Source organism: Haliotis rufescens, unplaced genomic scaffold, assembly GCF_023055435.1.
Source record: "Haliotis rufescens isolate VD_foot unplaced genomic scaffold, xgHalRufe1.0.p SCAF_2, whole genome shotgun sequence".
In the NCBI taxonomy this organism is placed as follows: domain Eukaryota; kingdom Metazoa; phylum Mollusca; class Gastropoda; order Lepetellida; family Haliotidae; genus Haliotis; species Haliotis rufescens.
The window spans coordinates 36814649-36835163 of NW_025963890.1; the positions used below are offsets into that span (position 1 = coordinate 36814649).

General features: G+C 46.1%; 2 protein-coding genes across 5 annotated transcripts in view; one reads left to right on the forward strand and one right to left on the reverse strand.

Moving 5' to 3' along the window:
* Positions 1-4598, forward strand: LOC125381928 (extensin-like). Its single transcript, XM_048399291.1, has 2 exons — positions 1-1163; positions 4526-4598. The coding sequence occupies exons 1-2, from the start codon at positions 1-3 to the stop codon at positions 4596-4598; spliced, it is 1236 nt and encodes a 411-aa protein (XP_048255248.1).
* The window catches only part of LOC124111796 (calumenin-like), a 24784-nt gene continuing 8309 nt past the window's right edge, over positions 4041-20515 (reverse strand). For all 4 annotated transcript variants that reach the window (XM_046471615.2, XM_046471614.2, XM_046471617.2 and 1 more), the window contains exons 3-6: positions 17979-18126; positions 17132-17300; positions 16016-16208; positions 4041-8369 (exon numbers count right to left, since the gene is read on the reverse strand). In XM_046471615.2, coding sequence (XP_046327571.2) covers positions 8089-8369; positions 16016-16208; positions 17132-17300; positions 17979-18126 — 791 coding nt within the window. In that variant the 3' untranslated portion in view covers positions 4041-8088. The remainder of the gene's footprint in view (positions 8370-16015; positions 16209-17131; positions 17301-17978; positions 18127-20515) is intronic.

A 20515-nucleotide genomic window follows, 5' to 3' on the forward strand; every position in this document is an offset into this window, starting at 1 on the left:
ATGTATGACCCAATACCCCCACCACCCATGTATGACCCAATACCCCCACCACCCATGTATGACCCAATACCCCCACCACCCATGTATGACCACATACCACCGACCATGTACGACCCACTACCCACTACCCACCACCCACATGCGACCAACGTGCGACCCACTACCACCACCAATGTACGATCCACTACCCACTACCCATCACCCCCACAACCCACTTGCGACCCAATACCCCCACCACCCATGTATGACCCAATACCCCCACCACCCATGTATGACCCAATACCCCCACCACCCATGTATGACCCAATACCCCCACCACCAATGTATGACCCAATACCCCCACCACCCATGCATGACCCAATACCCCCACCACCCATGTATGACCCAATACCCCCACAACCCATGTATGACCCAATACCCCCACCACCCATGTATGACCCAATACCCCCACCACCCATGTATGACCCAATACCCCCACAACCCATGTATGACCCAATACCCCCACCACCCATGTATGACCCATCACCCCCACCACCCATGTATGACCCAATACCCCCACCACCCATGTATGACCCAATACCACCACCCATGTATGACCCGCCACCCCCATCACCCATGTATGACCCAATACCCCCACCACCCATGTATGACCCACCACCCCCACAACCCATGTATGACCCAATACCCCCACCACCCATGTATGACCCAATACCCCCACCCATGTATGACCCACCACCCCCACCACCCATGTATGACCTACTACCACCACCCATGTATGACCCACTACCACCACCCATGTATGACCCGCCACCCCCATCACCCATGTACGACCCAATACCACCCCCACCACCCATGTATGACCCACCACCCCCACCACCCATGTATGACCCACTACCACCACCCATGTATGACCCACTACCACCACCCATGTATGACCCGCCACCCCCATCAACCATGTACGACCCAATACCACCCCCACCACCCATGTACGACCCAATACCCCCACCACCCATGTATGACCCACCACCCATGTATGACCCAATACCCCCACCACCCATGTATGACCCACCACCCCCACCACCCATGTATGACCCAATACACCCACCACCCATGTATGACCCAATACCACCACCCATGTATGACCCGCCACCCCCATCACCCATGTATGATCTACTACCCTACCACCACCCATGTATGACCCAATACCCCCACCACCCATGTATGACCCACCACCCATGTATGACCCAATACCCCCACAACCCATGTATGACCCAATACCCCCACCACCCATGTATGACCCAATACCCCCACCCATGTATGACCCACCACCCCCACCACCCATGTATGACCCAATACCACCACAACCCATGTATGATCCAATACCCCCACCACCCATGTATGACCCACCACCCCCACCACCCATGTATGACCCACCACCCCCACCACCCATGTATGATCTACTACCACCACCACTCATGTATGACCCACCACCCCCACCACCCATGTATGATCTACTACCACCACCACTCATGTATGACCCACCACCCCCACCACCCATGTATGACCCAATACCCCCACCACCCATGTATGACCCAATACCCCCACCACCCATGTATGACCCGCCACCCCCACCACCCATGTATGACCCACCACCCCCACCACCCATGTATGACCCAATACCACCACCCATGTATGACCCGCCACCCCCATCACCCATGTACGACCCAATACCACCCCCACCACCCATGTATGACCCACCACCCATGTATGACCCAAACCCCCACAACCCATGTATGACCCAATACCCCCACCACCCATGTATGACCCAATACCCCCACAACCCATGTATGACCCAATACCCCCACCACCCATGTATGACCCAATACCCCCACCCATGTATGACCCACCACCCCCACCACCCATGTATGACCCAATACCACCACAACCCATGTATGACCCAATACCCCCACCACCCATGTATGACCCACCACCCCCACCACCCATGTATGACCCAATACCCCCACAACCCATGTATGACCCAATACCCCCACCACCCATGTATGACCCACCACCCCCACCACCCATGTATGACCCACCACCCCCACCACCCATGTATGATCTACTACCACCACCATCCATGTATGACCCAATACCCCCACCACCCATGTATGACCCAATACCCCCACCCATGTATGACCCACCACCCCCACCACCCATGTATGACCCACCACCCCCACCACCCATGTGTGACCCACCACCACCACCACCCATGTACGACCCACTACCCTCCACCTATGTATGACCCAATACCCCCACCACCCATGTATGACCCACCACCCCCACCACCCATGTATGACCCAATACCCCCACCACCCATGTATGACCCAATACCCCCACCACCCATTTATGACCCAATACCCCCACCACCCATGTATGACCCACCACCACCACCACCACCCATGTACGACCCACTACCCTCCACCTATGTATGACCCACTACGTACCACCCCCACCACCAATGTACGACCCACTACACACCACCCCCACCACCCATGTACGACCCACTACACACCACCCCCTTCACCCTTGTACGACCCACTACACACCACCCCACCACCCATGTACGACCCACTACCCACCATCCCAACCACCCATGTACGACCCACTACCCACCACCCCACTACTGATGTCCGACCCACTACCCACCACCCCACCACCCATGTACGACCCACTACCCACCACCCATGTACGACCCACTTCCCACCATCCCAACCACCCATGTACGACCCACTACATACTACCCCCACCACCCATGTACGACCCACCACCCCCACCACCCATGTGCCACCCACTACACACCACCCCCACCACCCATACTGGGCTGTACAGTACTGGATGCCCTTGATAGATACTGAGCTGTACAGTACTGGATGCCCTTGATAGATACTGGGCTGTACAGTACTGGATGCCCTTGATAGATACTGGGCTGTACAGTATTGGATGCCCTTATTAGATACTGGGCTGTACAGTACTGGATGCCCTTGATAGATACTGGGCTGTACAGTATTGGATGCCCTTGATAGATACTGGGCTGTACAGTACTGGATGCCCTTGATAGATACTGGGCTGTACAGTACAGGATGCCCTTGATAGTGGGCTGTACAGTATTGGATGCCCTTATAGATACTGAGCTGTACAGTACAGGATGCCCTTGATAGTGGGCTGTACAGTATTGGATGCCCTTGATGTATACCGGTTGTACAGTTGGTTGGTTGGTTGTTTAACGCCGCACTCAGCAATATTCAAGCTATATGACGGCGGTCTGTAATTAATCGGGTCTGGACCAGAAATCCAGTGATTGACATCATGAGCATCGATCCTCACAATGTGGGATTGATGACATGCATCAACCAAGTCAGCTGGTCTGACCACCCGATCCCGTTAGTCGCCTTTTACGACAAGCATGGGTTGCTGAAGATATATTCTTACCCGGATCTTCACGGGAACTGTACAGTATTGGATGCCCTTGATGTATACTGGGCTGTACAGTATTGGATGCCCTTGATAGATACTGGGCTGTACAGTACTGGATGCCCTTGATAGATACTGGGCTGTACAGTATTGGATGCCCTTAATAGATACTGGGCTGTACAGTACTGGATGCCCTTAATAGATACTGGGCTGTACAGTATTGGATGCCCTTTATAGATACTGGACTGTACAGTACTGGATGCCCTTGATAGATACTCGACTGTACACATGGTCCGGTACTGGATACACATTATCGATAAAGCATGTGGTGTCTCCTCAGGCAAGTGACTTTGTTTGAAATGTGCCTGTTCACCCAGATACTTGGCTGTTCCTATGAACATGGTGCCCAGTATTTAGATACAGATATGTGTGTCAGCATTGATAGAAAGTGGACTGTTTGGAATTGTGTATGCGGATCCACACCTTGCTGCCATTATCTCCTACACACAGCACCTTCTCCCAGGTCTGTTTCAGACACTCATTCAGCAATCAAACACAAACACATTATGGGTAGTTTATGTAATTTAATCACAGACATGATTACTTTACTACAAAGGAAACATATGTCAGCAACATGTAGTACTGTTAGAAATCAACAAGTGCAAATTCTCATTTCTTTATATCTTTTCCTCCCACCCTCTCTCTGTCTCTTTATTCCGACCACACTCTCTATACTATCTGTTGATCAGACTCCTACTCCTACTATCCCATGTCAGCTCTGGGTACCACAGGCCAGAGTGGAGCCTAATATCCGGGTACCACAGGCCAGAGTGGAGCATAATCTCCAGGTACCACAAGCCAGAGTGGAGCCCATCTCTGGGTACCACAGGTTAGAGTGGAGCCTAATCTCTGGGTACCACAGGCCAGAGAGGAACCTAATCTCTGGGTAAAACAGGCCAGAGTGGAGCCTTATCTCTGTGTACCACAGGCCAGAGAGGAACCTAATCTCTGGGTAAAACAGGTGAGAGTGGAGCCTAATCTCTGGGTACCACAGGCGAATGTGGAGCCTCATCTCTGGGTACTACTCTCAAGCTCAAGGCTCCATGATTCTCTGTAACCCTAGATGAACATAGTGGGATTGGAAGTGTTTTGACTGATTTCACTGGGTTTGGTTGGATGGTGAAACTGCCACATCAACTGCCAAGGCCTTACCGTGGAATTCTATTCAGTTCTAATCCAGTTGAATCTCATTAAGTAGAAACAGAAAAAGGAATGAGTAGCCACTCTTGCTGAGTCTGGACTGTATTTATCATCACTGGAAACTGGACAACCAGAAGTGTTTAAGTGGAAACCCCAATTAGGTCATACATACCATTGGTCCCCTGGGTCACTGTACATTCAGGTGACACCTAGTCATAATTTTATTTCTCAATTAGAAGTATAGTATGTCATAAGTAGATACTTTGGGCTCAGTCTCTTGATCTGCCACTTAATGAGTCAACATTGTTTTCATGTTCATAAAAATACCTCCACCTGGCCAGTCTAGCTTGACAATCAATATTACTCCCCATTTTGTTCAAGCGCTCCATGCATTTGACAGTTTGCATTTTGAATCATATGCTGTGTTTGATATAAGATGAAGTCAACAACAATATTTGAAAAAAAGCAGGCTTTGATCTTTTCGCTTAACAACAAATAAAGATTGAAAGCTTTAAAATAACAAATAAATTTGATCATAAAATAGGTCCTCATCACCAGAGAGATATTTGAAAGTCAGGTGACCATGTCAGTTTCCAAGTTAAAGTGTGGTTGCCCAGGTCACTAGCTGGTCTACAAGGCAACATGCTCAACAGAACCCCCAGTTTACAGTAAATCAATCTGTAAGTAACCTCGCATTTTTATGTTTCCATCTGTAGGAAACCTGCCATTTGTAGTCGGTAAGTGATCTTGTAGGTAACCAACCAGTTCGCAGGTAACCTAGGCAGGTACCTGGGCATATGTAGGTAACCAAGCCATTTGTAGGTAATTTAGCCACTTGCAGGTAACTTAGCCAGTTGCAGGTAACCTAGCCATTTGCAAGTAACCAAGCCATTTGCGGGTAACCTAGCCACTTGCGGGTAACCTAGCCACTTGCGGGTAACCTAGCCACCTGCGGGTAACCTAGCCACCTGCGGGTAACCCAGCCACTTGCAGGTAACCTAGCCACTTGCAGGTAACCTAGCCACTAGCGGGTAACCCAGCCACTAGCGGGTAACCTAGCCACTTGCAGGTAACCCAGCCACTTGCGGGTAACCAAGCCACTTGCGGGTAACCTAGCCACCTGCGGGTAACCTAGCCACCTGCGGGTAACCCAGCCACTTGCAGGTAACCTAGCCACTTGCAGGTAACCTAGCCACTAGCGGGTAACCCAGCCACTAGCGGGTAACCTAGCCACTTGCAGGTAACCCAGCCACTTGCAGGTAACCTAGCCACTTGCGGGTAACCCAGCCACTAGCGGGTAACCTAGCCACTTGCAGGTAACCTAGCCACTAGCGGGTAACCCAGCCACTTGCAGGTAACCTAGCCACTAGCGGGTAACCTAGCCACTTGCAGGTAACCCAGCCACTAGCGGGTAACCTAGCCACTTGCAGGTAACCTAGCCACTAGCGGGTAACCCAGCCACTTGCAGGTAACCTAGCCACTAGCGGGTAACCTAGCCACTTGCAGGTAACCTAGCCACTTGCGGGTAACCTAGCCACTAGCGGGTAACCTAGCCACTTGCAGGTAACCTAGCCACTAGCGGGTAACCTAGCCACTAGCGGGTAACCTAGCCACTAGCGGGTAACCTAGCCACTTGCAGGTAACCTAGCCACTTGCAGGTAACCAAGCCACTTGTAGGTAACCAGTCACCACATTCTCCTCCATGAAGGGTCAACACACACAATACCTTGGTCCTCATATTCCAACCATTGTTTGATGTCTACCTGACTATAACACATAAATGGTCCAGGTACCTCTATGCAACAACAAACACCAACCACGTCACCAGACAATGACCAGTAAATAATGCCATTAAACATTATGTTGATATCAGACATTGGATTTCATTCATTCACATCCTGAAGAGTCACCCCCCTTGTCTCCACACAGCAACATCCATGTCTAATGCCTCTTTCATACATTCCTTATATTCCAATATTTCATGACAACTACAATATGTTCAAATATTTCATGAAAACAACAACTTTTCATTACATGGCACGTCAGGATGATGTTTAAAGCCTTTTCAGTACAAATATATACATCTGACTGGAAGAATTAAAACGTGAAGTGTATGTAGCTATGTCACTCTCCTGTGATGCAACTAGTAGCTTGAAGAATTCAGGTCAGGCCTGTACACCAGAACAATACACTGTAAGTAGCTAGGGACCGGTCATTTATTGCAGGGGTATGAATATATATGTGTGTGTGTGTGTGCGTGTGTGCGTGTATTTTAGAGTTTTTTTATGCACTTATGTACAGAAAATAAAGACCCCCTAATGCTTGTCACATTTTTGGACAACCCTCCCCATGACCTTGTACCTTTTTTGGATGACCCTCCCTCAAAAGACAAAATGCAAAAGCATGTTATATTTTATTATAAAATGTCCATTGTCATGACCCTCCCAAAATATGTGTAGATATTGTTTATGACCCTCCCATAGAGACTGTAATTTTTGGGGGGACCCTCCCCTGATTACCTCTGACCCACCCTCCCCTGTAATACACGCCCAGTGCCTTACATTCATTAAAGCACATCATAAAGTGCCTCCTGTCTCAAATGATTCTTAAAAGGATAAAAGTATGGCGGTTTCTTCCTTGTGCTTGGTGATTAAGTAAGTAGAAGGGCTTGTCTCTTTGGTTTGTGTGTCTCTCTGTGGTTCTGTATTGATCATAAAATTAAGGTCTGTTACTCAGGTCTAACACCTCTCTGAGGACAGACCTTTCCATAGGAAGTCACGTCACATGAACCCTGAGTGAAGTCTGACTGTCCAGTTAAATGAAGAATTATTGATCTACATTCAGAAGTTGTTGTTTTCGATCAATATCGAGATATCAAATTCAGAAATGCTTGTCTGAATGCCTTGCTCACTCTGCTGAGAAATGAAAAGCCTTGATGCTGATTGGCTGATTAGAACATTCACTGGACGCGACTCTTCATGAATGAGTCCTCAGTTGTTTGTGTGGAGAGGTATGCTATCAGCGTAATAGATCTGATCTTAATGAGATTTTGTCTGGAATTGTTTGTTGCCGGTGTTTGATGTGTCTGTAGGTGTTACTGTTGATGTGTCTGAAGTTGTGTTTATAGGTGTGTCTGAATGTTTGTCTGTCGTCGTGTTTGTTGCCGTGTCTGTAGTTCTGTCTCATTTATGTCTGTATTTGTGTCTGGTTAAAGCACACTGGGTACCCAAGCTACTGTTTTCAGTCAGAAGCAGGATACATCTATGGAGTTTTACAAGAAAGCTATCGGTTACACACTTCCATTCAGACAGACAAGCAGCACACCACTCATGATTCAAATAACATGGCAACATGACAAGAAACTGCCATGGTGAAGAATGAAAAAGAGAGTATGTACACGTCTAGAGCAGGACACAGTTACAACTCGTCTCTCATTTTCTCCAATGTCGTGCCATAATCTGTTGCCTGGCTGCTGACAAACTCCTCCTGGTGTTCCCTGATCTCGGGGAAGGTGAGGAAGCCATCTTTGTCCCCGTCTGCCACATCCATGAGGTGGTCCACCTCCTCCACAGCAGAGTCCATGTTGTCCTGCACCAGCCACTTCTTCAACTCACTGCCCTGCAGGAAACCATCACCGTTCTTGTCATAGCCCTTGAACTGGGTCTCCTCTGTCGTCCTGGACTCCATATCATCAACATCTGCCAGAGAACAACACACAATTCTGTAGTCAGCACAACAACACACACATGTAGCCAACACAACATGCATCTGGGCCCACTTACACAAAGCGATCTTAGCGCTAAGACGACCGTAAGCCAATGTCAATGTGTGGGAGTTACGATCATCTTAGCCCTAAGATCGCTTTGTGCAAGTGGGCCCTGTAGTCAACACATCAACATACATCTGTAGCCAACACAACAACACACATCTGTAGCCAACACAACACACATCTGTAGTCAACACAACACACATCTGTAGCCATCACAACACACATCTGTAGTCAACACAACAACACACATCTGTAGCCAACACAACACACATCTGTAGCCAACACAACACACATCTGTAGCCATCACAACACACATCTGTAGTCAACACATCAACATACATCTGTAGCCAACACAACAACACACATCTGTAGCCAACACAACACACATCTGTAGCCAACACAACACACATCTGTAGCCAACACAACAACACACATCTGTAGCCAACACAACACACATCTGTAGCCAACACAACACACATCTGTAGCCAACACAACAACACACATCTGTAGCCAACACAACACACATCTGTAGTCAACACAACACACATCTGTAGTCAACACAACACACATCTGTAGCCAACACAACATACATCTGTAGCCAACACAACACACATCTGTAGTCAACACAACAACACACATCTGTAGTCAACACAACAACACACATCTGTAGCCAACACAACAACACACATCTGTAGCCAACACAACAACACACATCTGTAGTCAACACAACACACATCTGTAGTCAACACAACAACACACATCTGTAGTCAACACAACAACACACATCTGTAGCCAACACATCAACATACATCTGTAGCCAACACAACAACACACATCTGTAGTCAACACAACACACATATGTAGCCAACACAACAACACACATCTGTAGCCATCACAACAACACACATCTGTAGCCATCACAACAACACACATCTGTAGCCAACACATCAACACACATCTGTAGCCAACACAACAACACACATCTGTAGTCAACACAACACACATCTGTAGTCAACACAACAACACACATCTGTAGTCAACACAACAACACACATCTGTAGTCAACACATCAACAGACATATGTAGCCAACACAACACACATCTGTAGTCAACACAACACACATCTGTAGCCAACACAACACACATCTGTAGTCAACACAACACACATCTGTAGCCAACACAACACACATCTGTAGTCAACACAACAACACACATCTGTAGCCAACACAACACACATCTGTAGCCAACACAACAACACACATCTGTAGCCAACACAACAACACACATCTGTAGTCAACACAACAACACACATCTGTAGTCAACACAACAACACACATCTGTAGCCAACACAACACACATCTGTAGCCAACACAACATACATCTGTAGCCAACACAACACACATCTGTAGCCAACACAACACACATCTGTAGCCAACACAACAACACACATCTGTAGCCAACACAACAACACACATCTGTAGTCAACACAACAACACACATCTGTAGTCAACACAACAACACACATCTGTAGCCAACACAACACACATCTGTAGTCAACACAACAACACATCTGTAGCCATCACAACACACATCTGTAGTCAACACAACAACACACATATGTAGCCAACACAACAACACACATCTGTAGCCATCACAACAACACACATCTGTAGTCAACACAACAACACACATCTGTAGCCAACACAACAACACACATCTGTAGCCAACACAACAACACACATCTGTAGCCAACACAACAACACACATCTGTAGTCAACACAACAACACACATCTGTAGTCAACACAACAACACACATCTGTAGTCAACACAACAACACACATCTGTAGTCAACACAACAACACACATATGTAGCCAACACAACAACACACATCTGTAGCCAACACAACACACATCTGTAGCCAACACAACAACACACATCTGTAGCCAACACAACAACACATATCTGTAGTCAACACAACGCACATCTGTAGCCAACACAACACACATCTGTAGTCAACACAACAACACACATCTGTAGCCAACACAACAACACACATCTGTAGTCAACACAACACACATCTGTAGCCAACACAACAACACACATCTGTAGCCAACACAACAACACACATCTGTAGCCAACACAACACACATCTGTAGCCAACACAACACACATCTGTAGTCAACACAACAACACACATCTGTAGCCAACACAACAACACACATCTGTAGCCAACACAACACACATCTGTAGCCAACACAACAACACACATCTGTAGCCAACACAACACACATCTGTAGCCAACACAACAACACACATCTGTAGCCATCACAACACACATCTGTAGTCAACACAACAACACACATCTGTAGCCAACACAACAACACACATCTGTAGCCATCACAACAACACACATCTGTAGCCATCACAACAACACACATCTGTAGTCAACACAACAACACACATCTGTAGCCAACACAACAACACACATCTGTAGCCAACACAACAACACACATCTGTAGCCAACACAACAACACACATCTGTAGTCAACACAACAACACACATCTGTAGTCAACACAACAACACACATCTGTAGTCAACACAACAACACACATCTGTAGTCAACACAACAACACACATATGTAGCCAACACAACAACACACATCTGTAGCCAACACAACAACACACATCTGTAGTCAACACAACGCACATCTGTAGCCAACACAACACACACCTGTAGTCAACACAACAACACACATCTGTAGCCAACACAACAACACACATCTGTAGCCAACACAACAACACACATCTGTAGCCAACACAACACACATCTGTAGCCAACACAACACACATCTGTAGTCAACACAACAACACACATCTGTAGCCAACACAACAACACACATCTGTAGCCAACACAACACACATCTGTAGCCAACACAACAACACACATCTGTAGCCAACACAACAACACACATCTGTAGCCAACACAACAACACACATCTGTAGTCAACACAACAACACACATCTGTAGTCAACACAACAACACACATCTGTAGTCAACACAACAACACACATCTGTAGTCAACACAACAACACACATATGTAGCCAACACAACAACACACATCTGTAGCCAACACAACACACATCTGTAGCCAACACAACAACACACATCTGTAGCCAACACAACAACACATATCTGTAGTCAACACAACGCACATCTGTAGCCAACACAACACACATCTGTAGTCAACACAACAACACACATCTGTAGCCAACACAACAACACACATCTGTAGTCAACACAACAACACACATCTGTAGTCAACACAACAACACACATCTGTAGTCAACACAACAACACACATCTGTAGTCAACACAACAACACACATATGTAGCCAACACAACAACACACATCTGTAGCCAACACAACAACACACATCTGTAGTCAACACAACGCACATCTGTAGCCAACACAACACACACCTGTAGTCAACACAACAACACACATCTGTAGCCAACACAACAACACACATCTGTAGCCAACACAACAACACACATCTGTAGCCAACACAACACACATCTGTAGCCAACACAACACACATCTGTAGTCAACACAACAACACACATCTGTAGCCAACACAACAACACACATCTGTAGCCAACACAACACACATCTGTAGCCAACACAACAACACACATCTGTAGCCAACACAACAACACACATCTGTAGCCAACACAACAACACACATCTGTAGTCAACACAACAACACACATCTGTAGTCAACACAACAACACACATCTGTAGTCAACACAACAACACACATCTGTAGTCAACACAACAACACACATATGTAGCCAACACAACAACACACATCTGTAGCCAACACAACACACATCTGTAGCCAACACAACAACACACATCTGTAGCCAACACAACAACACATATCTGTAGTCAACACAACGCACATCTGTAGCCAACACAACACACATCTGTAGTCAACACAACAACACACATCTGTAGCCAACACAACAACACACATCTGTAGTCAACACAACACACATCTGTAGCCAACACAACAACACACATCTGTAGCCAACACAACAACACACATCTGTAGCCAACACAACACACATCTGTAGCCAACACAACACACATCTGTAGTCAACACAACAACACACATCTGTAGCCAACACAACAACACACATCTGTAGCCAACACAACACACATCTGTAGCCAACACAACAACACACATCTGTAGCCAACACAACACACATCTGTAGCCAACACAACAACACACATCTGTAGCCATCACAACACACATCTGTAGTCAACACAACAACACACATCTGTAGTCAACACAACAACACACATCTGTAGCCATCACAACAACACACATCTGTAGCCAACACAACAACACACATCTGTAGCCAACACAACACACATCTGTAGCCAACACAACAACACACATCTGTAGTCAACACAACAACACACATCTGTAGCCATCACAACAACACACATCTGTAGCCAACACAACACACATCTGTAGCCAACACAACAACACACATCTGTAGCCAACACAACAACACACATCTGTAGTCAACACAACAACACATCTGTAGTCAACACAACAACACACATCTGTAGTCAACACAACAACACACATCTGTAGTCAACACAACAACACACATCTGTAGTCAACACAACAACACACATCTGTAGTCAACACAACAACACACATCTGTAGTCAACACAACAACACATCTGTAGCCAACACAACAACACACATCTGTAGCCAACACAACACACATCTGTAGTCAACACAACACACATCTGTAGCCATCACAACACACATCTGTAGCCAACACAACACACATCTGTAGCCAACACAACAACACACATCTGTAGTCAACACAACAACACACATCTGTAGCCAACACAACAACACACATCTGTAGCCAACACAACACACATCTGTAGTCAACACAACACACATCTGTAGTCAACACAACACACATCTGTAGTCAACACAACACACATCTGTAGTCAACACAACACACATCTGTAGTCAACACAACACACATCTGTAGCCATCACAACAACACACATCTGTAGCCATCACAACAACACACATCTGTAGCCAACCCAACACACATATGTAGTTAACACAATCAGGATGCATTTTCTAATCATGCAACCGCGATAAGGAAAACACTGCATGCATTTCAAACCACAGTGACGGGCGGTACGACTCATTCTGTCAAAATCATCATCTATCGTTCGCTTCAAACATTTGAAATGGAAGAGACTTTCCAAAGCCCATAGGAAGTATTGCATTACAATCTCAGCCATCTATAAGACATTTCAGAACTTGTTCTGGTTCAAATTTTGAACCATTTTCAAAGTGTAGTTAGAAACTTGTGCTGTAATGTTGACTTCCCGTTAACCATTTTATCATGTCCATTGGTTGGCCAAAGTTTGCAAAAGGTCATTCTGACATGACCTGTAACAGAGTGTCTTCAGATCTTTGTGTAGTAGCAGCGAGAAATAAGACTGAGATTAGGTGCAATCATTGAATACATGTCTGATACTAAAATTGGGTGAATCTAGGATTTGAATCTAAGGTGACAGGGTTTTTTATTTCTTGGTTTACTGATGCGCCGCTCTTTCAGTCCAAATGTTAAAAAGAAATAAAAATGAAAATTACCCATTTTGTATTACCGCCGATCTTTTCGTCAAAAAGTTCAAACAAAACAAGATTTCATTTCCTCGTCGAGCATAAAGCAAAGGGAAGTCACTCTGATATTTCCCACTGGGATCCTTCTCTAATACCATCAAAGCTTATCAACGCAAAGTGCAGTGGTGACCATTTTGACTATTTCAACACTGTTGGCCGGTACACCGGCCAAGCCATGAGTCACCAGACACTACAGGGTAGACCGGCCAAGTCTCATCAAAATAGTTTATAATTTTAGTAACCTACTTGTTATATCATTCATTTATTAGATCTATCACATTTCACAATGTCTGAAATACATATTCCATTTAATTTTATCATTTCTTATCAATAGATTTAATAATTATTCACTATTTCCCGCAATGTTAATGAAAATAAGATTCTCGGACACACTTCAACAACGGGTCCTCATCGAATGTGTCAAACAGCAAAATAAAGACGTTTCAAGCAAATCTTTAAATATATTATACAAAGTAATAAAATCAACAAAAATATATCTAAAAGTTGCCAAACTGACATCTAAATTATTATTTCCATTTTTCGTGCGATCCTGTGTAATGTAAGTCAAATGACATCTCGGCTTTCGTCGCCTCTATTCCTCGGCTTGTACACAAAGTTTAATGCCAAAATATATGCATGAATAATCTTTGTCACAGCTTGTAACCTATCACTATACATCCATGAAGTTCCTTATTTTTAATATAGACTGCAATTTCCTGCTTAAAACGTTCAGAATAACATGATTTAATCAAAACCCTTCGTCAAAGTCTGAAAATTACCATACATGAGCGACTGTACTGTTGCTGAAATTTGATTGGCTGCCTTAAGTCACATGCTTACATTTGACCAATCAAGAACCTTGTAGCAGATTTCGTCAAGAAAGCATCACTAGAAACCAAGTTTTACATGTCACAGCCACGAAAAAACTTCTGTATTATCATTATGTCGGTGAAACAATGTAAGTTTTTGTTATGGATACTGGCATGTCAGCCTTCGACGTACGTATTATTCATAGGAAGCTTTGAAAACGGAGGTATTTCCTCATGATAGTGAGCGGAAAGTCACTATTGTCGGGAAATGGGTGATGACAGATATTATTTGTAATTCTTTTTAAAAATAATTTGCTGATTACGTTAACCATGAAACTAAAAAAGAAATAGGCAAGTGGATTTTACAAAATCTAATATTTGACGAAAATTGTTAAATTTTCGCCACCTTGGTCCTTAACCTGGACGTTATGAATGTGCTAGCTTTATTGCAAAATGAACTCAATTGAGTTGTAAATGAATTATTTAAATAATGTGATACACGTAACTTTCATATTTATAATCAATAGGATTAATTAGACCTTTCAAATGGTGTAGTAGCAAAGATGTTTTACAAGCAGATAATTTCCTTGATAAATGTTGGCTTCATCTATCACACAAGAGTCTCTGGGAACTCGGTGTCACAGCAGTAATCTTCTGGTTGGCTGGCGTTGAAGGAGTTAATCGTCGCCCATATTGTTAGGTTGCCATTTGTGCACAAGCAGAGTTTCAGGGATATAATAAAAGGTACTTGAAAAATTGAGTTATTTTACTTTTGTTTTTAGGATATTTTTTTTCATACCTAAACTTTTTAGGACAAAATTCAAGTAAAAAAAATGTGAGAGACTTCTTTTTTTTAAAAATTGGCCTGCCTCACTTTTGAAATGAGTTTGAAATCCGTAAACCAAGAAATAAAAAAAGTGTCGCCTAAGATGCTTTGGAAGAAAACTCAGTACAAGTACAACACTAAATGTCACTGTATGAGCATCACATCAAAGTGAAAACTAGTGTTAATAACATCTTGAAACATACCTCCAACAAACTCCTTCATTGAGACCTGGCCATCACCATCCTTGTCATAGTCCTTGATGCCTCTCTCAATCTCGTACTGGTGCATGTGCTCAAAGTCATATGGGTGATAGAAAGCCACATACTCGCTCTTGTCTAGTGACCCACTCTTGTCCAGGTCAGCGCCATTGAACCGCCTCTCATCCTCATCCACCATCTGATAACAAGAGCAAATACATCACACACCCATAGTCATAGTAGAGCACAAGATGAACATCTAAATACAGCATTTTTTGACACACCTCTCCACCTTCTGACACGCCTCTCCACCTTCTGACATACCTCTCCACCTCCTGACAAATCTTCCCACCTCCTGACACATCTTCCAACCTCCTGACACATCTTCCCACCTCTCCTCACCTCCTTCCTGAGACACCTCCCCACCTCCTGACACACCTCTCCACCTTTTGACACACCTCCCCACCTCCTTACACACCTCTCCACCTTCTGACACACCTCTCCACCTTCTGACACATCTTCCCACCTCCTGATACCTCTCCTCACCTCCTTCCTGACACACCTCCCCACCTCCTGACACATCTTCCCACCCCCTGAACACATCTCTACCTCCCGACACACCTCCCCACCTCCTGACACACCTTCCCACCTCCTGACACATCTTCCCACCTCCTGAACACATCTCTACCTCCTAACACACCTCCCCACCTCCTGACACACCTTCCCACCTCCTGACACATCTTCCCACCTCCTGACACACCTCCCCACCTCCTGAACACATCTCTACCTCCTGACACACCTCCCCATCTCCTGACACACCTCCCCACCTCCTGACACACCTCCCAACCTCCTGACACATCACAGCACCTTCCTGACACACCTCCCTATCTCCTGACACACCACCCCACCTCCTGACACACCTCCTGACACACCTCCCCACACAATTCCCCACCTCCTGACACATCACAGCACCTTCCTGACACACCTCCCTATCTCCTGACACACCACCCCACCTCCTGACACACCACCCCGCCTCCTGACACACATCTCCGTCTCTAGACACACCTCCCCACCTCCTCACACACCTCGCCATCTTCTGACCCATTTCACCCCAGTGCCCACCTCAACCATATTCTTGTTATCATCCTCGTCAGGTTGTGCCCTCATCTTCTTCATATCCTCCAGAGAGTAGTCATACTGCTGCTTCAGGTACTCGTCCCAACCAATTATGTTGTCGTGATTAACATCCTCCTCTTTGAAACGCTCCAATGCCTCCTCCGCATCCAGTGACCTGACCAGTTATGTTACATTTATGTATTGGGTTAAAAACAAATTTTGTTCCTTCAGTCTAACAAACCACCACCTCATACCATGCATGTACCACTCTCACATATACACCTTTATTTATTGTGTGTTTGTTGCTTAAAACTGCACTCTACAACATTCCAGTTATATGACGAAAGTCTGGCAATAATGGAGTCTGGACCAGACAATCCAGTGATTGACTTCATGAGCATCAATCTATATAATTGGGATGCCATGACATGCATCAACCAAGTCAGCAAGCCTGACCGCCCGATCCCGTTAGTCGGACCGCCCGATCCCGTTAGTCGGCTCTAACATCAAGCATAGCGGCCTCTTACGCATATGTTGCTGAAGACCAATTCTAACTCTGATCATCACGGGGGACACCTTTATGTAACCTTAATACACACATTGGTAATTTTGAACTATAACGAAAGATAATTTGTGTGATGTTAAAAAGTGCTGTCAGCATTATACATATACCCACTTGAGGGGCTGAGTTGGGTTTTTTTTAATGCTTTTAGCAATATTCCAGCAATATTCCAGCGGGGGAACACAGCAATGGGCTGAACACATTGTACCCATGCAGGGATTAAGACCCAGGGCTTCGGCCTGACAAGCAAATGCTTTAACCAAAAGACTACGCCACTGCCCCTGTACCCACTTGAAAGACTGCAGAATCCATGTGATGAACTCATCCTTGGAGATACGTTTATCTCCGTCCAAGTCGTGTTTCGTGGCCAGCTTCTCCAGCAGCTCTTTGGCTCGTTCTGAGCTCAGCTCATCAGCTTCCTCAGCATCATGACGGGATCCTGTAACCATGGCAATATATGTGAGTACATGCACTTGTAAAAATTGTTCACTGACTGTCTACATGGTGGACTATCTGTGTAGATGACTATATATGTAGACGAATGTGTTGAGACTGTCTGTATGGTGCTCGGTTTGTGTATGGGGCTGCCTGTGTAATGGACTTACTATGTTGCGTGGAGGACTGTCTGTGTAGTGGACTGTCTGTGTAGTGGACTGTCTGTGTAGTGGACTGTCTGTGTAGTGGACTGTCTGTGTGATGGATTGTCTATGTAGTGGACTGTCTGTGTGGTGGACTGTGTGGTGGACAGTCTGTGTGGTGGACTGTCTGTGTGGTGGTCTGTGAAGTGGACTGTCTATGATGTGGACTATTTGTGTGGTGGACAGTCTGTGTAGTGGACAATCTGTGGACTGTCCGTGTGGTGGCCTATAGTGTGGACTGTGTAGTGGACTATGTAGTGGACCGTCTTTGTAGTGGACTGTCTGTGTGGTGGACTGTCTGTGTGGTGGACAGTCTGTGTAGTGGACTGTCTATGATGTGGACTATTTGTGTGGTGGACAGTCTGTGTAGTGGACAATCTGTGGACTGTCCGTGTGGTGGCCTATAGTGTGGACTGTGTAGTGGACTATGTAGTGGACCGTCTTTGTAGTGGACTGTCTGTGTGGTGGACTGTCTGTGTGGTGGACTGTCTGTGTAGTGGACTATGTGTGGTGGACTGTCTGTGTAGTGGACTGTGTAGTGGACCATCTGTGTGGTGGACTGTCTGTGTAGTGGACTGCCTGTTTTATGGACTGTCTGTATAGTGGCCTGTAGAGTGGACTGTCTATGTGCGATGGACAGTCTGTGCAGTGGACTGTCTGCGTGGTGGACTGTCTGTGTGGTGGATTATGTAGTGGACTGTCTATGTGGTGGATTGTCTGTGTGATGGCCTGTTTAGTGGACTATCTGTGTAGTGGACAGTCTGTGTGGTGGACAGTCTGTGTGGTGGACCGTCTGTGTGGTGGATTATGTAGTGGACTGTCTATGTGGTGGATTGTCTGTGTGATGGCCTGTTTAGTGGACTATCTGTGTGGTGGACAGTCTGTGTGGTGGACAGTCTGTGTGGTGGACTATCTATGTGATGGATTGTCTGTGTGGTGGACTATCTGTGTGGTGGACTGTCTGTGTGGTGGATTGTCTGTGTGGTGGACTGTCTGTGTGGTGGACAGTCTGTGTGGTGGACTATCTGTGTAGTGGACTGTCTGTGTGGTGGACTGTCTGTGTGGTGGACTATCTGTGTGGTGGACAGTCTGTGTGGTGGACTATCTGTGTGGTGGACAGTCTGTGTGGTGGACTATCTGTGTGGTGGACTGTCTGTGTGGTGGACTATCTGTGTGGTGGACTGTCTGTGTGGTGGACAGTCTGTGTGGTGGACTGTCTGTGTGGTGGACAGTCTGTGTGGTGGACTATCTGTGTGGTGGACTATCTGTGTGGTGGACTGTCTGTGTGGTGGACTATCTGTGTAGTGGACAGTCTGTGTGGTGGACTATCTGTGTGGTGGACAGTCTGTGTGGTGGACTATCTGTGTGGTGGACTGTCTGTGTGGTGGATTGTCTGTGTGGTGGACTGTCTGTGTGGTGGACAGTCTGTGTGGTGGACTATCTGTGTAGTGGACTGTCTGTGTGGTGGACTGTCTGTGTTGTGGACTATCTGTGTGGTGGACAGTCTGTGTGGTGGACTATCTGTGTGGTGGACAGTCTGTGTGGTGGACCGTCTGTGTGGTGGACCGTCTGTGTGGTGGACTATCTATGTGATGGATTGTCTGTGTGGTGGACAGTCTGTGTGGTGGACTATCTGTGTGGTGGACTATCTATGTGGTGGACTATCTGTGTGGTGGATTGTCTGTGTGGTGGACTGTCTGTGTGGTGGACTATCTGTGTAGTGGATTGTCTGTGTGGTGGACCGTCTGTGTGGTGGACAATCTGTGTGGTGGACTGTCTATGTGATGGACCGTCTGTTTAGTGGACTATCTGTGTGGTGGACTGTCTATGTGGTTGATTGTCTGTGTGATGGCCTGTTTAGTGGACTATCTGTGTGGTGGACTATCTATGTGATGGACCGTCTGTGTAGTGGACTATCTGTGTAGTGGACAGTCTGTGTAGTGGACTATCTGTGTAGTGGACTGTCTATGTGGTGGACTGTCTATGTGGTGGATTGTCTATGTGGTGGACTGTCTGTGTAGTGGACTGTCTGTGTGGTGGACTGTCTGTGTGGTGGACTATCTGTGTGGTGGACTATCTGTGTGGTGGACTATGTAGTGGACTGTCTATGTGGTGGATTGTCTATGTGGTGGACTATCTGTGTGGTGGACTATCTGTGTGGTGGACTATGTAGTGGACTGTCTGTGTAGT

Bases quoted from the DNA above. Each gene is read 5' to 3' on its own strand.
- LOC125381928 (XM_048399291.1), top strand. From the start codon at position 1: ATGTATGACCCAATACCCCCACCACCCATGTATGACCCAATACCCCCA. The intron at 1,164-4,525 runs GTATGATCTACT...TGGGTACCACAG, and splicing joins CCGCCACCCCCATCACCCAT to GCGAATGTGGAGCCTCATCT.